Raw genomic sequence first — 19,171 nt, 5'->3', positions numbered from 1 at the left:
TTTTCAGATCAGGTCTCCATTCTGGATCATTTTCGACAAAATGCATTCATATTTCTACATGCAAGTATTTACATATGTCAGACTGCATTCAAGCCCAGTGAGCGTGGTGTTTGCAGACAATTGTTATCTGTATTTTTGAATGAACTGTAATAAACAATTACTTGAAGCAATTGTAGCTTAATTAACCCCTTTCATATCCTTGTCCAAAATCCTCCATTCAACCCATTCAAATTCTTCTAAATGACTTTGTGAGGTGTATTGATGTGCACATTTGTGAGGCATAAAATTGGCTGTTGATTCTGTTGAGATATTTTGGCAAATCGCTTACAAGAAGTCTGTCAAGTCCTGCACATAAATGCATGCATTCGTTATTAAAGACTGTAGGAAAAAATTGCACGCACTGCAAAAGTTATTGAAAAATGCAATTTAATCCAGAGTTAATCAATGCAGGTGATGGGTCTCTGAAAGGCCTCTGCACTTTAGATGACGTATATAAATGAACATTAACAAGGGATACTCCTGAGGCAAAGATTGCTTGGTCTTTGAGGTAATCCAACATTAATTCAGAGCTTTCCTGCAATATTATTATCATAACCAAATGTTGTATCGTAGAATGTCCTTGGTGCTATCGCTTAAATGCTCGTCTACATCTTTTATCATACGTCTACATTGATAATAATTTAGCGCCCCTACTGATAGTTTTATGGTAATTTACCATATTCGTAAAGTTTTTTTTTCCATGAAAGAATACACATTTCATAAAAAACACTACAAAAGGCATGGGAGGTATATTTATCAATCGAGATGAACAGCAGACATAATAATGTTCGTGCTAAATATGTTTCATCCATGAAATATTGATACCTTTGCTTTTGCCTGAACAATGAGCCTGTGGATTGGGTGACTTGCTGTAGTACTGTGTTTTGTTTTATGAGAAATATTGTATTAAAAAGCAAGTACAAAAAAATGTACTACTATGTAGAGGCCCATAAACATGTTCACAGCTAGACTTTAAGCCCCCGAGATCTTTAAATTGTCCCAGTAAAGCGGACAGACTAAATACACAGCGCTTTCAGTTCGAAAAAAGGAGTCACAGAGACATTCAGGTTTTGGGGAAATCTTTTTAAAATGATCCCCTGTGGTATGACCATCTGCAAACCAGCTGCTAAGTAGTGTTCATGGTCATGTACGTTTCAAGTGTTTATAAGAAATAAGTTCACACGAGTCTGAAAACAAACAGAAACTAAATGCAAAAAGATTATAATGCCAACATGGAGCTAGTAGGTGTTTTTCCTACTATTAGGAGCGAGCCGCGGATCCTGGTGAGCGAAGCGGGATATTTGCATTGCTCGGCACTAAAAGGCAATACTTACCACAAGCTCGCTCCATTATCTCAGCGTCCCCCAGATCCTACAGGACTCATCTGACCCTGACAACGGTGGGCTACACTCTTAGCCACTGGGGTGGAGAGACTTACCACCCTCGTGGTTCGGTGGGGTCAGCATCATAGGGACTTGGGGCCGCATGGAGATGGGAACTAGTTTCTTAGAGGTCAGTTGGCCCTACTTCTACAGGGGTCCGGCTACAGGATTGGGTCAATGGTTACCTTCACAGTTGTTAACACAGTTGAATTATGCGCTTCTCTTTTTAGAGGTCAGGGGCTACAGGTTGAACTTCAAGGTGGCCAGTGGTTGAGTGGCTTGGTTTTGCATTGTCAGAGTTGGGTAAACCTTTATAATGGACTGCGGTGGGCTGTCAAGAGGCGGGCAAACTTAACTTCATACTGGTCAGAGTCTGCTGTGCAACCTTTGCAGTGGTTTGAGTGTGAGTTACCTTCTACATGGGCAAGGCGGTAGGTGGGGGATCTATTGGACTGCTACGTGGGCTGCCGGGGGATTGGCACACTTACCTTTGTAGTGGGCAGCGGCATTCTTCCGGTTGCGATTGTTGTTTCTGTTCTTGGCTGTTAGAAAGAGAAGGAAACAGAAAGATTTGTTGTGTTGCCTCTGCCACCATGCCTTCAATTTCCTACAAGTTTGCGGGACTTATTTTAGGTACAGGGACCAGCGGACCAACAAGCTCGAATCAATATTATTATTAATTATGGAATAGTTTTGCAGAAAAATAGTGTTAAATATGATAAATCCTAGGACTAGTGGGGGTAAGTCATACCCGCTTGTGGCTCCGGTCCAGAGTTGGGAGACAAGCAAAGAACAGTGGATACCACCCATTACAGAGGGCATTAACCAGTGTTAATGTTCTGAGCAGTGGGCAATAAGGTTTATTTATATACTAGGATTATCAACAAAAACGAGGTGCTAATATGCTTCTTGTGATGAATGTCCTGCAAACTGACCTGACTAAATATTGCTTGTCACTGATTTTAATGTTAATCAACGCTGTTAATATGTTTTTCCAAATTTTAAAAATAACTTTTTGAACGTTCATAAAAATTACAATAATGATGCTATTAATAATAAAATTCATAGTAATGATTTTTTCATGAACAATATCATTATTATGGCACCCAATACTGCTTGGATTGTATAAAAAAACACTCTTACTTAACCAACTTGAATCTATTTTATTGAACTTGAAAAGATGAAAGTCAGTTGCACTGATGGGACTGGAGCCTGGGAGATGCAGATTGTGCAAATATGTCAGGAGGAAGTGCATTAACTGACTGAGCTATCACACTGGAACATTGGAGTGAGAGTCTTTCCTTGTACTCTGCTCACCTCGCCCAACTTTTTCTGTTCATCCCAAACACTCCCTCGCACCAGTGATTTCCCAGATGCTTTCTGGATACTGTTTCATACTTTACAATGTGCCACCCAAATCTTGGCATCTTGGGTGACCTCAAAACTAAGGGGTCGATTAGGATGGCGGTGAATCCGCATCCTCCGGGCCGGCGGAAGCCACCGCTGGCCCGGAGGATGCGGATTCACCGCTGCGGACCTCCAAAACACCACCAGCCACCTTAGGATGGCTGCGGGATCAGCGCGGATGACAAGTCCGTCCGCCGCTGATCCGCGGGATGTTGTCCGCAATTTGGTGGCGGTGTCTGCAAGACACCGCCAGCCAAATTACGAAGTGTGGGGAAACATGCTTTTCCGCGGCGGATTTTACGCCGTGGAAAAGCATGTGGACCAATGCTTCTGGGGGCCCGTTGCGGGCCCCCAGGGTGTTGTGGGGTTGGGGGTGCACATGGGGGTACCTATTGTACCCCCCTGCATATGCATGCACAAAGCGGCAGGCACCTTCACTAGCTGAGACTTGCGCCCAATACATTTAAAACATTTCTTCTCAGGGAATTACTGCTTTAGTCTCTTAACAGGTCCCATCAGCAGGTTTTTCCTAAGGAGTAGGATGACCCACTCGAATCTGCATGTTATGATTTTGTCATTTGTACAGGGCTTTCAACCATTATTATGGCACCATAGCTCTTTCTTAAACCGAGTGCAGAAACGGAGGCGCCATTGTTTGATGGTGTATGTTGTTGGTGGATGTTTGGCTATGTGGGGCTACAAGACTTTATTCAGTGTTTAGTTTAGAAATGGTTTGTGCTAGTGTGAAAGTAAAATGAGATAAACCTAGGAACGGTCTTAGGGGTATGTTGCGTGTATGGTTGGGAGTCTCAGAGGACTTTTGGGCTTGTCCACTTTATTTGATGGATTGGTGAACATTGCTTGGTCAGACCACACATCTTTCTGATCAAGCATTACAACTCAAGTTGGTGTTTAATGATGCAATGCTGCTCATGTGAGGATGGTGAATGTTTTCGCTAGTTTTGTCTGCGTGGTACGATGCGGTGTTGCATGACAGCGGGATTGATTTGGCAGCACTTTGCTAAATACATGGTTTTACAGACATGTTGTGCACTGGGCGGTGAGAGAGTTTCTAGGTGGCTTAAAATGCCCTGTCTGAGTAAGACCATTTAGGGGTGTGGTTGCATTGATGGTCTGTCTGTGGGGTTCCTGTTAGACAATGACTGTTATTGGATTGCTGGTGTTAGCCAAGATATAGGATGTCGTTGTGTGTCAGGTGCGCCTGGCAAGGGCGGTCTGTAGTGTATTTACTGAAGGGAAGTGTGGTCGGTTTTGGGTTGTCGGTGAGGAGAGTGGGTTGATTATAGGCTGTAGTGTTTTTCAGAGAGCAGTAGCCTACTTCCAACAATAGTAGGTTGGCTCACATGCTACCCTGCCACGCCTCTAAAAGTGTTCAGACTCTGCCTCAAAGTGGGGAAAATCCTTCACAAAAAATATTAAAACAAGTAGAAGTAGTAAACCGAATGCTTCCATGCCAGGCTCTAACTCCACACCAAAATTTGAAACAAAAGAACTCGCGACACAATCATGTGCAGCACGCGCCACGTAGACGACGTCACTCACCTGTGCGCCGCTGCCTTGACTTGCCTTCCTGTGCGAAGCGGTACAGGAACCCTTCCCCGTTCCAGTCCGGTCCATAGTGCACCTGGAGGGGGCAAAACAGAAACACAACACAATAAATCCAGATGCATCCCCAAGAATGAGCGGCGTCTGCTGGTCGCTGTCACGTGATAGCCGCTTGGCCAGCCCTGATCTTTCTGTGCATTATTGAACTTGTAATCTGACTTCCGGCCCTACATACATGAGGTAGACCTATTTACCCACCCTCTTCCGCTCTACAGATCAGTGCTTGTCTTCACATCATTGTCACCTCCTGAGCTCAATTTTTGCCAGACCTTCAGGGTGGTGCTGTTAATAAGTATTTGTGTGGCACAAATCTGAGATTAGCATGACATCATGGTGCCAGTGTGACACCAGCATGTCGGAGTATAACTTTACAAACATTTTCATCACAGACTGGCGGGGTCAGATTCGACGCGGCGGAGTGGTGCTGCCAATAGGGTGGGAAGGCTTCAAGGCATTTTAGATGCCCTAGACGTGAGGGCGGAACCAAACTACTTACTTATTTCTTGGATTGGCATAGATGCCCCCTGTCTGGCAAATGCACATGTGTGGTAAGCTGCTAGTGCTCTTGCAATTCTTTATAGTCAGATAATTACATTTTAGAGGTGTGTATTTCAGTATAAAAGACAGTGCCAGCCTGAAGTAGTCTCTGCATGGGTGTGTATAGCAGCTGGGTGGCTGCAGTCTGATTTATAAGTTACACAAACATTTCTGTATTCCAGTGCAGCCTCCCCGAACAGCACAAAGTTACTATTGCCTTTGAAAATGTGCACATAACTCTCCCAGCAGACATAGTCTACAGCCCTGCCATTTTTAGAACCCAGCTAGAATCATTACTACATTTTCTTTTTCAATCTGAGATATAAGGATATTCCTATATTTCTGAACGCGTAAATATTTATGCGTGATAGTACTCCTGGGAATCTTTGTGAAGTCCAAGATAGTCAAAACTACTGCTCCAACAGAGGAGTAACCCAAATATCCAATTTTACTTTGTTAATTGGACACTCTAGATTTTTATCTTTTATAGTGTGACTTAATAATCAAATCCCCAGAAGCTGAGAGTTTTTAGACACAACATTTCACGAAAGTCTGTCTCACAAACACCCAACTGAACTGCTAAGCATCTGTGCTGTATTGAGGCCTTTCTTAAACATGGTCACATCTGAGCGATAGGTGTTTGTAGGAAATCCCCTTTTCTGTGTGGTCACCCCAGATTTTTCGCCTTTTGATGGACCCTACAATTTTGCTGACTTTAGAACTCTGGGCACTTTACCTCACTAACCAGCAGTGAAGTGTCTGTGCTCCCCCTTTAAACATGGTCGAATCAACGTATTCCGAATTGGAGTAAGAACTATGCCTTAATCTGTTTTTTCTGCATGGCCACCCCAGATTTTTCTCCTTTTGCTGGATCCCATAAAGTTGCTGGCTTTAGAACTCTCTGCACTTTACCCCTCTTACCCCACCCGACCAGCAGTAAAGTGCCTATGCTCCCTCTTTGAACATGGTTGAATTGGCCTATTCTTAAATGAAATATTTAACTTGCCTACAAATGGTACAAAATGTACCTGGGGCCTGGAATTTAAGTGTCAATAGGGGACTGTAGCGCTTATTGTGCCATCCACTACAGTGGCAATGCAAACATGGCTTCAGGACTACCCTGTGCAGCTGGACTGTGGCAGTGTAAAAACTGCAATTGGACCTATCAAAATCAACCCTTTCTTTTAAATAATAATAGGCCACCCCATGTAACCTTGAGGCCCACAAGGCAGGTTGCATGGCACTTGAAAGTAGACTAGAAATGTAATGACCATGATGGAGGGTGGGTTTATAGTGGATACAGTTGCTGTCTGAAATTAGATTTTAGTATTAAATGTGGGAGGACATCAGGATTACCATAGGACACTACTTCTTGTGAAGTTGAAGACTTTTGAAAGCTTTAAAATACCCAAAGTGGGTAGAGTTGGTGGCGGGAACTTTTGCTCCATTGATTAGGATGTACCCAGGCGACATTCCCACCCACTAGCTAGTGCTGGGCATAAATGTGGCACCTCCAGGCACCCACTTTGGAAACACTCCTGGACCTGAATAAGAACAGAAGAGGATTGAACCTACTGTCTGTGAACTGGGTGGAGCCCTAAAGCAATGGGTCTGCTCCCTCTTAAACTCAAGGTAAAGAAGTGGATTCCATGGGTCTTAAAGCTGACCCCCTGTTTAAGCTACAGAGACACAACAAGAGCCTTTCCTGTAAATGCCCTGCTGACCAGTGGCTACTGGACCTGGACTGGACTCTGCTGTAGGCCTCTATCGAACACCCTGTGAGTCTCTAAGAGCCTCTGATGAGGTGCATGGGACTTTAAAAGGGCACTCTTGTAGTACATTGGCATCTAAAGGACTAGGTCAGAAGGTGAAATCTTTGACCTGGATGAACCTGGTTGGTATAGCCGACCCACCCTCCATTGTGACCAGCCTCAAACTGCTCCTAGATCTCGGTCTACAGCAACCATTGACTATCACTGGCGCTTTGTTCTTTTTGGCACTATTTCTCCTTAACCCCTTCCACGCTGATGACGAGCTGGGCTCGTCATGGCGTAGCCTCCTCGCACGCTGATGACGAGCCCAGCTCGTCACGTAACAAGCGCTTTTAAAAATCTCAGCGTACGAGCGGAATTCCGCTAGCGCGCATGAGGTTAAAACTTTAAAAATTCACATGCCTATTCCCCCTAATTGGATTTTTTTTCATTTCGGTACCTTTTTTTAATTAACTGTGCTCTATTTTTCTAATTCGGTTTGGGTTTCTTATAGCTTTACATTTCCCATAACCATCAATTTATTCTAACAGGGTAATCCGAAAATGAAAGTGCAAGCACTTCTGTGAAAGTAGTGCTAGAACAAGATCACAGCAATTCTAGAATCAAACAAACAAGCTCTGTGGACACCATGTTCTGCCCTTGACAATATCAAATCCTCAGGTTTGCGAGGCCTTAGCACCTACCTTCAGCCTCACCCACAACTTACACATACTATTAATAATCTATTTTCAACATCTCGCTCCTGCCATAAATCCTATTTTTATCATGTCAATGGTTTGACATCATACTTCCCCCTGAAGAATAACTACTTTGAGTGAAATCCTTGGTGTCCTCCTCACTGCTCCTCCTACTCCTCCACTACACTCCCACCTCACTCAGCTACACTCTAACTCTTCATCACATCTACCTCTGAACTCATTCCAGAACTCTAATTTGATAGTCTGTCTTCTGCACCAGCTGATAAGTCCAGCTCACAAACCATTAAACCTCTTGCTCTCACCTCCAAGGTTCTTCTCTGTCTAATGTCTTTTTTTCACGTTTGCCTCACACCCACCCCCTACGCTTCAAGCCTGCAGTGAAGTGCTTCCACATCTCTTAAAGACTCCCACTTCAGATCCCACCTCTCTTTACAACTACAGCCCAGTATCCCATCTCCCCTTTTACATCAAAATAATTGAACAACTCACTATCTCAAAATTTACCAATTTTTGAGTAACAGTCTCAAGCCCCTCCAGCCAGGTTTCCATTCCTTCATTGCAAACCACACGTTTCCATGTCAACTGTATCACGTCTGCTCATCGCTATCACCTTACCTCCAACTTCATACCACTGAAGCAATCTGCTGCTTTTACACTGTAAACCATCATACCCTTCATCCTCAAACCACTAGTAAGCACATGGTTACCACACAAATGACCTTCCTCCTCTCTGTCTGCCCGCTCTTTCTCAGTCGCATGGGGATTCCGAGCTACGCACTCATCGAACTTTCAGTTGCCGTCCATCAAGGCATTGTCTTTAGTCCTCCCCTTTTGTTCCTTGGAGGCATAAGGTGGATTCAAGACTACATGGCCTTTGTATCGAGCGTGCCGACATTTAATTGCAACAGCCGAGGGCTTCTGAGAAGAGCTTTAGGCACCAGCACTCATCCTTTAACAAATTAAGCACTGTGACATTTGATGGCATAAATACTACATCCTAGCGGTGCTCGTTATACTTATATCAGTACTTATATGTGGTGAATTTGAGTGTTTTTCATTTTTTTACACTTTAACTTTTTTATTATTAGAAGAGCTAAGTATAGCTTCCTCTTACCCTTTGTTTTTTACAATGAATTTCTATGGTTTTTTTTAGGTATGTAATACCCTATTATGATAAATTTGCAGTCAACTACCCGCCTTTGGCAGTGCACAGCGGGGGGCGGCAGCATGATCTTGTGCGGGCCAGGTCCTGTGCCCATCACCCCACGGGTGCCCAACTCCCTTACCAGTGCATGGTGTGGAGTTGGCCACAGGCCAGGCCCTGTGGCCAAGCCCTACACTCAACCACTTGTAGGTGCCCATCACCCCACGGGCACCCAAACCTCTGAAGGGCATCCAGTCCCTTGCTACGCACGACCTTCTACTGTATGTGGCATGGGGTTGGCCACAGGGCCTGGCCTCTGGCGTTCAAGCCCCTGTGAGCGGCCAACAGTCCACAGACCACTGCCCTGCATTCTCAGTTTTTTCTAAAATATTTTTTTAGTCCTGCAGAACACACGGGTCTGCGCTGACTCCCATGGGACACTTGCAGGATCACAAAGGGACATCGATTTTGCTCCCGCTGGAGTCCCATGGGACTCTGATGACTCAAAGAAAAATAAATGTAGGAACTTTTATGCCACGCGACAGTCCCTCTGGGACTCATTCCCTCCCTTCTCCTACACAAAAGCTAAGGGGTCTGGCTATCCCTACCCTGTCCTTTTACTTAATGTATATTTTATTCCTCAGGATGCAGGGATTAAGTCCCCGAATCCTGTTTTGGCAGCCACAACATTTTTCTTCATGTATCGGCCACTGAATCACATCAATTGGTCCCGCTGGACAAGCAAATCAGAATGCTATTTTTGTCATTTTTCTCCTGTTGGAGTCCCGCAGCAAAAGATATCGCTATTTATTAAACTTTTATGTCTCTAAAACTGAACAGATTTACACCAAATCACAAAAGCAAATTTTCTGGATAAATACTTGGCTTTCTGCCAAATTTGTTGTCATTTTGTTCAGCTGTTTTTTAAGTATCATTGTCTTGTTTTCCCTCAGGAAACGGCATGGGGAAACAAAATTGGCATAGCCAATAGGTCTCGCCTTTCAGACCTTATAAGTGTTTAGCAATGCAGTACATTATCCCCCACTGGCATGCCCACCCACTCTTAACATCTTTGAATAATCGTACAAGTTTTTTTTAAAGTTGATATGACAAAGGAGAAGGTGTGGCATAACAGCCAAAGCAGCCAACTCTGGAGCGGAGGGGACCAGGTTCGAGCGTCCCCGTTGGCTCAACATCCTGTGATTCTGGGCAAATCACTTTATCTCCACATGCCCCCTGCCAAAACAAGTAAAGCTATTTACATATAAATGTAAAGTAAAAGCGGGCTGTTCATAAGTAAATAAAGGCGAGCTGTCATGCTGTGTCGGGAGGTGGGAAGGGTCTGCTATAGAGTCAATCCAACAAACAACAATGCAAGCAGACAAATTCAAAGTGAAAACGCTGCTGTGTGCGCCCATGCTGTGTCAGTAGGTGGGAAGGGTCTGCTATAGATGAAATCCAACAAACAACACTGCAAGCAGACGAATTCAAAAGGAAAACACCACTGTGCGTACCCATGCTATGTTGGAGGTGGGAGGGGTGAGCTTTGGAGGCAAGCCAATACAACATTTCAACATACAGGCGTCATTAATAAAATAAAGGTGCTCAAGAGCGTTGTTCCATGTAGTGCATTAGGTGGGAGGGGTCTGCTTTTGAGGCAAAGAGCAGTTAAAACAATTATACGGGAGCTCAGACAGAGCTTGGCCTGTGATTGTGGAGGATTGAGCACCTTCCAGGTGCTGGGAGAGTGTGCAGCCGCCCTGCTTTGAATAAACATCAGCATAGTGGCGTACAGTGGAGAGCACACAAAGCGAACAGGGAGGCATTTGTCGCAGGCACCCATCCATCCAAGACCGCAGTTAATAAATAAAGGTGCACAGCAAGCAGTGCTTGATGCTGTGTATAAAAAAAGCATATGGGCGCTGATGATAAATAAGTAAAGGCACGCTGCTCGATGCTGTATTGGGGGTGGGTGGGGTCTGCTTTTGAGGCAAGACAAGCGTGGCCGCAAAAGTGAAAGCGACCGTGCTCTGTTTAATGACCCATGACGAGGAATGCAGCTGGCACCCTGCCGACAGCTAGATGCCGTGGGGGTGAACATTTAGAGAAAAGGTGGGACATGCATCCGCCTTTGGCCAATTGCGTACTTTCATTTTTGAAAGCCACATGCAAAGGCCAATAGAATGTGTGGAAGTTGAAAAACCACACGGACAAATTTGGAGAAAGTTTGGGGTGATTACAAGAGGCCTCCCCATAGAGTAGTGCATGCGCACTGCGCAAGGCTTGACTGAATACAGTGGTTACTGCCTCTGTGTAAAATATATATATATATAGATATTAATGATGATATCTGAAATCTATGGTGGTGCAAGTTATCTTATATCAGTTATATATCTAAAAAAAAAATATATATATATATACAGAGCGCAACCTCAGTTTTGGATATATATATATATATATATATATATATATATATATATATATATATATATATATATATATATATCTCCAAAACTGAGGTTGCGCTCTGAACCCCTGCCCCTTGCAGCGGAGGGCCCGGACGGGGTAGCGACTCCCCAGCAATCCAAAAGTAATTTCCAACAAAATCAAGAAGGAATGTCCAGGCCAGCTTCATGCAGTTTTAACGAGCTTTAATGAATAGCTCCACTCGACGCGTTTCGAGGAAGTGTTCCTCTTGGTCAGAAAATTGATAGAAAAGATTCTATCAATTTTTTTGTTTTTTTAAATTAGATAAATAGAGAAAAGACAGTGGTTTTGCTAAACCTTGTTAATGACAAGGGAAGCACTATGTGTTTTTAAAATACCCCTCACACACTACGAATCCCATAGTGTCATGCTTCATCTTTGGGGTCTTCCCGTCCCTCTATGGGGCGGGCGTGCTTCTACCTGCGAACTACGCGGGAGCACTTGTTGTTTATGGAGTCAGGCTATGTGTATTGTGAAGAAAGTGAGTGGTAGGGGGTGAAAATATGTGAAATAATTAAGATGCTTAAAAATTCCCTGGCTAGTAGAAAAAACAATGTATTCACTTCTCTAGCTGAAAATGTTAAAATGGGGTTGTGGTAGGGATATTTACTATGCCCTACTTGGTCGACATGTTTCGTAAGCAGTCCCCACTGCTTTATTCATCAGGACCTATGTTGATCCCTACTACACTCTAGAAAAAAATAATCTATGTGTCATATGCCTACTTTCCTAAAACACGCTAGCAAAAATCGGCTAGTCTGTTTGTTTAAAGGCTTGAACGAGAAGGGGTCACAAGATGGGCTCCCAGTCGCGAAGGGTGCTTTCTCCCTATCTATTTTTACTTTCTTAAAATCATAATAATGTGGCAATTCGGTCGAATTGATCGAGGTTATTCAGGACTATAATTCCCATAATGCACCGGGTTGTTAAATAAATCGCAGGGCTGGAAAAAATGTGTCAGTTTGAAATAAACATAACTACCAATTTTTCCCAGGTCGGCGCGAGACTGGACTCCAGTCCAGGTTTATTTTTGCATTCTGGGATCTGGAGTTCTGGTTTTATGGACCAGAGACCCTTGGCAGGGCTTCAGAGAGCCATCTGGTGACAATAGGGGTCGGTAAACAGTGGCGGGGATTTAGGACATGCTTAACAGGGGCAGTGAAGAATTACCACGAGGTAACGATGGATAGATACCGCGTGGGGTTTCTGTGTTCGCAGTCAAAATTCCGTATTTCTCCCGAGATGAAGGAAACATGAGATGCAGGGAAGCAGTTTGTTAGAGACGAACAAACACGAGCTCACTTGTCGGGCCAGGTGCGCATTTCATAGGCTGCGAGCCTGATCGATTTATGATTGCAGGCACCCTGGCAGGTGTGCTTGAAGCGTAAACAGGCCCCAAATCCCCGGCCAACTCCTGATTTCATCATCAGTTACGTGATCCGCGCTGAGGAGGGACAGCTGCTCGGGGCCCGGCCCTGCCCCAGCCTGCACAGCCCGGGACTGCAGTCAGCTCGGAGGGACGCGGCCCCCGTGATAAGAGCCCGTCACTGTAGGGAAGAGACTTCTTGTAACAACGTGTAGGCCTGGGGTGTGTAAAGAGACGAGGCCTGGGGTGTGTAAAGAGACGAGGCCTGGGGTGTGTAAAGAGACGAGGCCTGGAGGGTGTAAAGAGACAAGACCTGGGGTGTGTAAAGAGACAAGGCCTGGGGTGTGTAAAGAGACAAGGCCTGGGGTGTGTAAAGAGACAAGGCCTGGGTGTGTAAAGAGACAAGACCTGGGGTGTGTAAAGAGACAAGACCTGGGGTGTGTAAAGAGACAAGACCTGGGGTGTGTAAAGAGACAAGGCCTGGGGTGTGTAAAGAGACAAGGCCTGGGTGTGTAAAGAGACATGGCCTGGGTGTGTAAAGAGACGAGGCCTGGAGGGTGTAAAGAGACGAGGCCTGGAGGGTGTAAAGAGACGAGGCCTGGGGGTTGTAAAGAGACGAGGCCTGGGGGTGTAAAGAGACGAGGCCTGGAGGGTGTAAAGAGACGAGGCATGGAGGCTGTAAAGAGACGAGGCCTGGGGGGTGTAAAGAGACGAGGCCTGGAGGGTGTAAAGAGACGAGGCCTGGGGGGTGTAAAGAGACGAGGCCTGGGGGGTGTAAAGAGACGAGGCCTGGAGGGTGTAAAGAGACGAGGCCTGAAGGATGTAAAGAGACGAGGCCTGGAGGGTGTAAAGAGACAAGGACTGGGGTGTGTAAAGAGACAAGGCAGGGGGTGTGTAAAGAGACAAGGCCTGGAGGGTGTAAAGAGACAAGGACTGGAGTGTGTAAAGAGACAAGGCATGGGGTGTGTAAAGAGACAAGGCCTGGGGTGTGTAAAGAGACGAGGCCTGGGGTGTGTAAAGAGACAAGGCATGGGGTGTGTAAAGAGACAAGGCCTGGAGGGTGTAAAGAGACAAGGACTGGGGTGTGTAAAGAGACGAGGCCTGGGGTGTGTAAAGAGACAAGGCCTGGGGTGTGTAAAGAGACAAGGCCTGGAAGGTGTAAAGAGACTAGGCCTGGAAGGTGTAAAGAGACTAGGCATGGAGGGTGTAAAGAGACTAGGCATTGAGGGTGTAAAGAGACAAGGCCTGGAGGGTGTAAAGAGACAAGACCTGGGGTGTGTAAAGAGACAAGGCCTGGGCTGTGTAAAGAGACAAGGCCTGGGGTGTGTAAAGAGACAAGGCCTGGGGTGTGTAAAGAGACAAGGCCTGAAAGGTGTAAAGAGACTAGGCCTGGAAGGTGTAAAGAGACCAGGCCTGGAGGGTGTAAAGAGACAAGGCCTGGAGGGTGTAAATAGACTAGGCCTTCCTTGCGGTGTGTAAAGAGACAAGGCCTGGAGGGTGTAAAGAGACAAGGCCTGGAGGGTGTAAAGAGACTAGGCCTTCCATGTGGTGTGTAAAGAGACAAGGCCTGGAGGGAGTAAAGAGACAAGGCCTGGAGGGTGTAAAGAGACAAGGCCTTCCATGTGGTATGTAAAGAGACGAGGCCTCGGTTGTTTAAAGAGACGAGGCCTGGAGGGTGTGAAGAGACGAGGCCTGCAGGGTGGAAAGACATCAAGCCTTCCCTGGAGGGAGTAAAGAGATGAGGCCAGGGGTGTGTAAAGAGACCAGGCCTGGAGGGTGTAAAGAGACAAGGCCTGGAGGGGGTAAAGAGACAAGGCCTTCCATGGGATGTGTAAAGAGACGAGGCCTGGGGTGTGTAAAGAGACGAGGCCTGGAGGGTGTAAAGAGACAAGGCCTTCCATGGGGTGTGTAAAGAGACAAGGCATAGGGTGTATAAAGAGACTATGCCTGGGTGTGTAAAGAGATCAGGCCTTCCCCGGGGTGTGTAAAGAGACAAGGCCTGGATGGTGTAAAGGGACAAGGCCTGGATGGTGTAAAGGGACAAGGCCTGAGGTGTGTAAAGAGTCAAGCCCTGGGTGTGTAAAGAGATCAGGCTTTCCCTGGGGTGTGTAAAGAGACGAGGCCAGGAGGGTGTAAAGAGACAAGGCCTGAGTTGTATAAAGAGACGAGGCCTGGACGGTGGAAGGAGATTAGTCCTTTCCTAGGGTGTGTAAAGAGATCAGGTTTGGACGGTGTAAAGAGATTAGGCCTTCCCTTGGGGTGTTTAAAGGCATGAGTGTGTATAGAGATAAGGCATGGGTTGTGTAAAGAGATGAGGCATTGGATGTGTAAAGAGATGAGGCATGGGGTGTGTAAAGAGATGAGACTTGGGGGCTGTAAAGAGATGAGGCTTGCGGGGTGTAAAAAGGTGAGGCTTGGGGTGTGTAAAGAGATAAGGCCTGGGGTGTGTAAAAATATAAGGCACTGGATGTATAAAGACACACCGTATGGGATGTATAAAGACAAGAGGCCTGGGGTGTGTAATCAGCTAACTGCGCAACTGGGAGACGATAGTTCCAAACCAGACTTCCCCACCTGACCACAATTTGTGATCTTTGGCAAGTTTCGTAGTCCTCAATTCCCTTATCTGACAAACCCAGAGAGCTTCTAACATTCACGATTGAGGGGCCGATTATGATGTCAGGCGGAGCTGCCTCCGACCGACCTCATCGCGGAGACGGGACCAACCGACCTCCAGTCGGCGGTCCTGACCGCAGAATTACGATGCAACCGCACATGATGCTGTCGCATACTCCCATTTAGCACAAGCTTCCATACGGAAATAGGAGGTTGTGTTCATCCGTGCACTGTGTGGCAGGCACCACATGGTGCAGAGATCAACTGGGGGGGCATCTAGGCCCCCAATCAGAGGCGCAAAGAGAATGGGACCCTGCAAGGGGACCCCAAACTCACTTTCTGACAGGCTTTCCATGTCGGAAAGCCCGGCATGGAAAGCCTGTGGGAAACCGAGTATCGTAATCCCAACGGCAGAAATGCTGTCCATTGGGATTATCGGCCAGTCTCCAACTATGGAGCCCGTCGGAATCCAGCCGGAATGACCATCCGGTTTAAATCCAACCACCTAAATTGTAACCGACGATATTGGTCGGAAAACGACCCCAGGTTGGTGGGTGAGGTCCGAGGCTTTCTGACCAAGATCATAATAGGCCCCTAATTGTTATATAAAAAGCTGTTCTTGGTTACTAGACGAGATTCCTGGATTTGATTCACCAAGATGCCAGGGGTAGTGGAAATGACATCATTTACTGTTTGAGCTTAATGATATTACAAGAGGTGACATCATATGACCTTTGAACATGAATTGTCCCAGGAAGTGATGTCACATGATGACACCACAACAATTAACACTGCTGAATATCCATAATACCTGCATATTTGATATAACTATACAAAACAAATGACTTTTTTAGATACCACCAATGTTAGGTTGCTGATGTTTTGAAGTGGTGGGGTGTAATATAATTCTGTCAATTATTTTCACATATGTTTGCTAAAGCGTCATGGGCTCTGAAAGAGCACTCTTTACATTCTCGCGCCCTTTCATGATGTAGGCAGCCATGCAGCCGAGGAGTTAATCCAATTTTTCCAAAATATCAGGTCAAAGTTACCTCCATTGTGCCAGGGCTAGCATTTTATCATGAGTGCCCATCGTATGCCACATGTGCCTCCCTTATGCCAAACATTAGATACAGTATGCTAGTATGCTATTAATGCCATGCATATACAATGGCTGATCCTTATGTCAAAATGTACCTCAACTATGCAAAGACCAGCTTTTACTCATGGTGCCCCCCCTCAATTACCTCCAATGTGCGAGTGTCAGAATTTTGCCATGGGTGTCCCATGCCAAGAATCTCCTCACGCATGCCAGTGCCAGCATCTTTCCATGGGTGCCCCTGTGCCAAGAACTAACTCCAGTATGCCAGCACCAGCCTTTTGCCATGGATGTTACCTACGCCAAATATTGTTATTGTTATTGTTAACTACAGCTTGTATAGCGCCAAATCACCGTCAGGTGATGAGTGATTTGGCGCCAAATATCAAAGGTGATTTGGCGACAAATATTACCTCGAGCCTGCCAGTGTCATATTTTTTCACAGTCCCCTGTCATGTGAAGAACTGCCTCCAGAAGGTGGGTGCCAGTATTTTGGGAGGGGGGGTTCGAAGCAAAGATTACCTTCAACATGCCAGGCCTAAACATGGCCTCAAAAGCATAGCACCACATGGTCCCGCAAGCTCACACTCATTCCCACTCACGCTCCTTCAATCAAGCTCAGTCATTCTTTCACATTCACCGTTACTCCTCCTCATTCAGATTCACTCATTCTTACTGACTTACTCATACTTTCTTACTCCCACTCACTCATTCTATATATTCTTACTCACTCTGAATCTCTCATTCATTTATTCACACTTGCTCTTACTCGTGTTTACCTATCCTCACTCTCTTTGACTCCCTCATTCTAACTCCTAGCTACATTCACCTTCTGTCCCTCACTGTCACTCATTCTCTCACATACTCGCTACCACTCCCTCACACTCATTCTTATTTATTTTAAATGGCCCACTCTCAGTTGCTTGTAGTCACTCTTACTCTCTTCCTCATTCTCACTCACTGTGACTCGCTCATAGACATCATTTATTTATTTATTTATTTATTTATTGACATTTGTAGAGCGCGGCGAATACCCGTGGGCGTCTCGGCGCTAGTTAAGGGATGGATCAGCAACTGGGGTAAAGAAGATATACAAGGCTATTGGTCAAATAACCACGTCTTTAGCTGTTTGCGGAATGTGAACAGGGAGGGACTTGCTCGGATATGTGCAGGAAGGGTGTTCCAGAGTCTAGGGGCGGCAACCAGGAAACGCCTGTCGCCCCAGGTGACTGTTCTAGTGCAAGGCACAGCCAAGAAGTTCTGAATAGAGGAACGAAGAGATCGGGTTGGGACATGATGGAGAAGATTCTGTTTGAGAAAGTGGGGACCTTGATTATTGAGTGACTTGTAAACAATACACAGCGATTTGAATTTGATACGGCTGCGTATCGGGAGCCAATGGAGATCCCTAATGATGTTTGTAACTGGTGCGAACTTGGGGATCCCAGCCAGCATTCGTGCGGCTGCATTTTGGATTGACTGCATCTTATTTGTCACTCGGACTTGGGCATTTAAGAATAGAGCGTTACAATAGTCCAAGGAGGACAGGACTAGTGAGCTGACCAGTGTTTTCCCGGCCGTGTTCGGTAGGAAAGGTAGTATTTTCCTAATCATTCTCAATTTCATATGAGCTGAAGCCGCAGTTTTATTCGCATGTGCCATAAAATTGAGGCCAGCATCGAAGATGCCGTTCATGACATTCCATCTCACTCATTCACTAGCTGTCGCTTTCACTCATACACACAGATACAGATGGGGAAAGGATGTGGTCCGTCAGCTAGATTGCCGACTTTGGTGCTGGAAACCAGGGTTCGAGTCTCGGGGTCGCGTCCAAATCCTGTGATTCTGGGCAAATCACTTAATCTCCCCGTGCTTGAATGTGGAATGGTGTGGCTCACTGGTTAGAGGCGGCAGACCTGGAAGCAGAGGACGGCCCGGGACCAGGGTTCAATTCCCGACGCGGCAGGGTCGTGGACCAGGGTCAGCGGACTCGATAATTCTCGCCTCAGTGCCTACTCTAACCAGGGATCACACTCGGCAACTCTGGGCATTAGCTTGCCTCATCTCCACAACGGCCCCCCACATACGCCGGGGATGCCTGGTTTCACCTTGGAGATACCCAGCAGGGACCATCTCACAGGGAAAGCCAGGATGGGTTCCCCAGTGGTCTACAGTGCTGAGATACCCCATGGCGGGGTGATACATGTGCTTTACAAGACACTATTACATTACATTACAATGTGTAAGTAACCGGTGCTCACGTAAAGCGCTCCAATACCTTCGGGTCGAGTTTGCGCAACATAAATATGCCCAAAAAATAATAATACACACTCTCACATGTGCACATTCAGGCACACAACATACATTTAAAAACGTTTTACTTACCTCAGCTGCCAGCGAAGGCCCTGTTTCAGATCTGAGTGATCCATTTTTTTATGACACAGATGGTGAATAAAGGACCTTTAGTAGTTATCAGTACCATTAAAAAATGGGCACAAAACAAGGGCAAGCCGCCCCCGTGTTCTTGGCACTGGTTTTGCCACTTCTGAGGGCAAGGGTCACAAAGCTAGTGGCAGAGGTCTCAAGGGGCAAGCTAAGTGTGACCCCTAAATGAGGGGGACCTGCTGCCACCATTCAAGCAAATGATTCACTTTCTGACTTCAAAGTGTCTGTTCTTCTGAGTGTTTTGTCCAATTTCTACAGACTCCAGGCCGCCACATACTTGGAATCAACTGGGCGTTCACTCTCTTCTTGGGAACAAGGTGGGCGCTAGATTAATGTAGAACCAAGTTTACCAGAAGGCTACGTGTCATTGCGGACACCATTTTTCAACCCAAGGTTTTGGTGGGACTTGAGGTTTTGGTTCATTTCAAGGGGGCTAACTGGGCCACCTCAACTGAGTCTAATAATTTGTAAAATGAGGCAGCGGCAAGGAATGTAGGGTCTCCCACCTGGACTCTACGGGTGACTTTACCAAGACGCTAGCCCCCTGCACTCT

At 46.0% G+C, this 19,171-nt stretch overlaps 1 protein-coding gene across 1 annotated transcript in view; it reads right to left on the bottom strand.

The window, feature by feature from the left end:
- The window catches only part of TNFSF12 (TNF superfamily member 12), a 210,558-nt gene that overhangs the window by 44,950 nt on the left and 146,437 nt on the right, over window positions 1-19,171 (bottom strand). Inside the window, exons 2-3 of the mRNA XM_086946056.1 lie at window positions 4,392-4,473; window positions 1,910-1,963 (exon numbers count right to left, since the gene is read on the bottom strand). Coding sequence (XP_086802182.1) covers window positions 1,910-1,963; window positions 4,392-4,473 — 136 coding nt within the window. The remainder of the gene's footprint in view (window positions 1-1,909; window positions 1,964-4,391; window positions 4,474-19,171) is intronic.

Source organism: Lissotriton vulgaris, chromosome 12 (genome assembly GCF_964263255.1).
Source record: "Lissotriton vulgaris chromosome 12, aLisVul1.2, whole genome shotgun sequence".
Lineage (NCBI taxonomy): Eukaryota > Metazoa > Chordata > Amphibia > Caudata > Salamandridae > Lissotriton > Lissotriton vulgaris.
Note: the sequence above shows the minus strand (reverse complement) of the source record. Positions and strands in the feature narration are given on the sequence as shown.